The sequence below is a fragment of the Otolemur garnettii genome, unplaced genomic scaffold (genome assembly GCF_000181295.1).
Source record: "Otolemur garnettii isolate 467f Iridium unplaced genomic scaffold, OtoGar3 scaffold00005, whole genome shotgun sequence".
NCBI lineage: Eukaryota > Metazoa > Chordata > Mammalia > Primates > Galagidae > Otolemur > Otolemur garnettii.
Window position 1 is genome coordinate 45,826,766 of NW_003852400.1, and position 995 is coordinate 45,827,760.

Sequence of the window (995 nt, forward strand, 5' to 3'; positions counted from 1 at the left end):
TTGATTAGAGTCTGGCTGACAGGGTGCCAATGACAACATAGGCTCGTCCAGCTGATAATCCACTTTTCAGCATGATGTAAACATGTGCGCTGTTGCCATTTAAGAAGTAAGGAAAGTTATTCCAAGGAAATTTCATAAAGTTTACGTCCATAAAATTATTTCAAGATGAATAGTAAGAGAAACCAAGCAATTGTCGGTCTTATGCCTTTTGAAAATTTTGTTATTTCACAAGGATTCTGCCTCATCTTCATGAATATTTATAAGGTTGTTTTCTTAAGAAATTCTGGTCCATTAATAATATGAATTCAACTTTCACTAAGCTTCAGACAGCTGGGAAAGGAGAAGAGAAAACGGAAGGGAGGGTTGGAGTGAAAATACAAAAGAAAAAGGAAAACTTGTCCTTTACCTGTGATCTTTAAAATTAAGTTATATAGGTCAAAAACCTCCACAAATGTACAATAAAATTAACATAATCACAGAGATTTGTTGATGAGAAAGAGATTTAGATAAAAGAAAGCTCATGAGACCAAAATCGCAATTCCTGTTAAAGAAAGCTTTGTGACTGGTGTGCGGGGGTCGCCACTTACCCTGGGGTTGAAGGCCAGCATCTGAGGGTCGTTCGGGTCCACCACGGAGGGATATGGCTCGAAAATGACAACTTTTCTGGGAGATTCCAACGCAGACCTACACATGGATACCAGTAGATCTACCACCTGGAAACACACACACAAGACAGTTACTACCTTTCGGGTTTTATCAAGGGCTTGGCTGTTGTTTTCCTTCTCCTGGTAGCATACAAGTTGCTCAGGAAGACTGAGGACTGCTACTTATCTCTCAAATCTGCAATTCATGACCGCGGGCCAAATTTGAACCAACTGACAGCTAATTCAAAACAACTTTGTGTTGCCACTACTCACATTCCAATACCTCTTTGTCATAAGCACATATTATTCACTAGCTGTGTTCCAAGACATACAGTCAAACAAGAAACAAAA

General features: G+C 39.3%; 1 protein-coding gene across 1 annotated transcript in view; it reads right to left on the reverse strand.

Moving 5' to 3' along the window:
- Positions 1-995, reverse strand: part of PARP8 (poly(ADP-ribose) polymerase family member 8) — a 200,283-nt gene that overhangs the window by 20,954 nt on the left and 178,334 nt on the right. Inside the window, exon 17 of the mRNA XM_023507640.1 lies at positions 528-713. Coding sequence (XP_023363408.1) covers positions 528-713 — 186 coding nt within the window. The remainder of the gene's footprint in view (positions 1-527; positions 714-995) is intronic.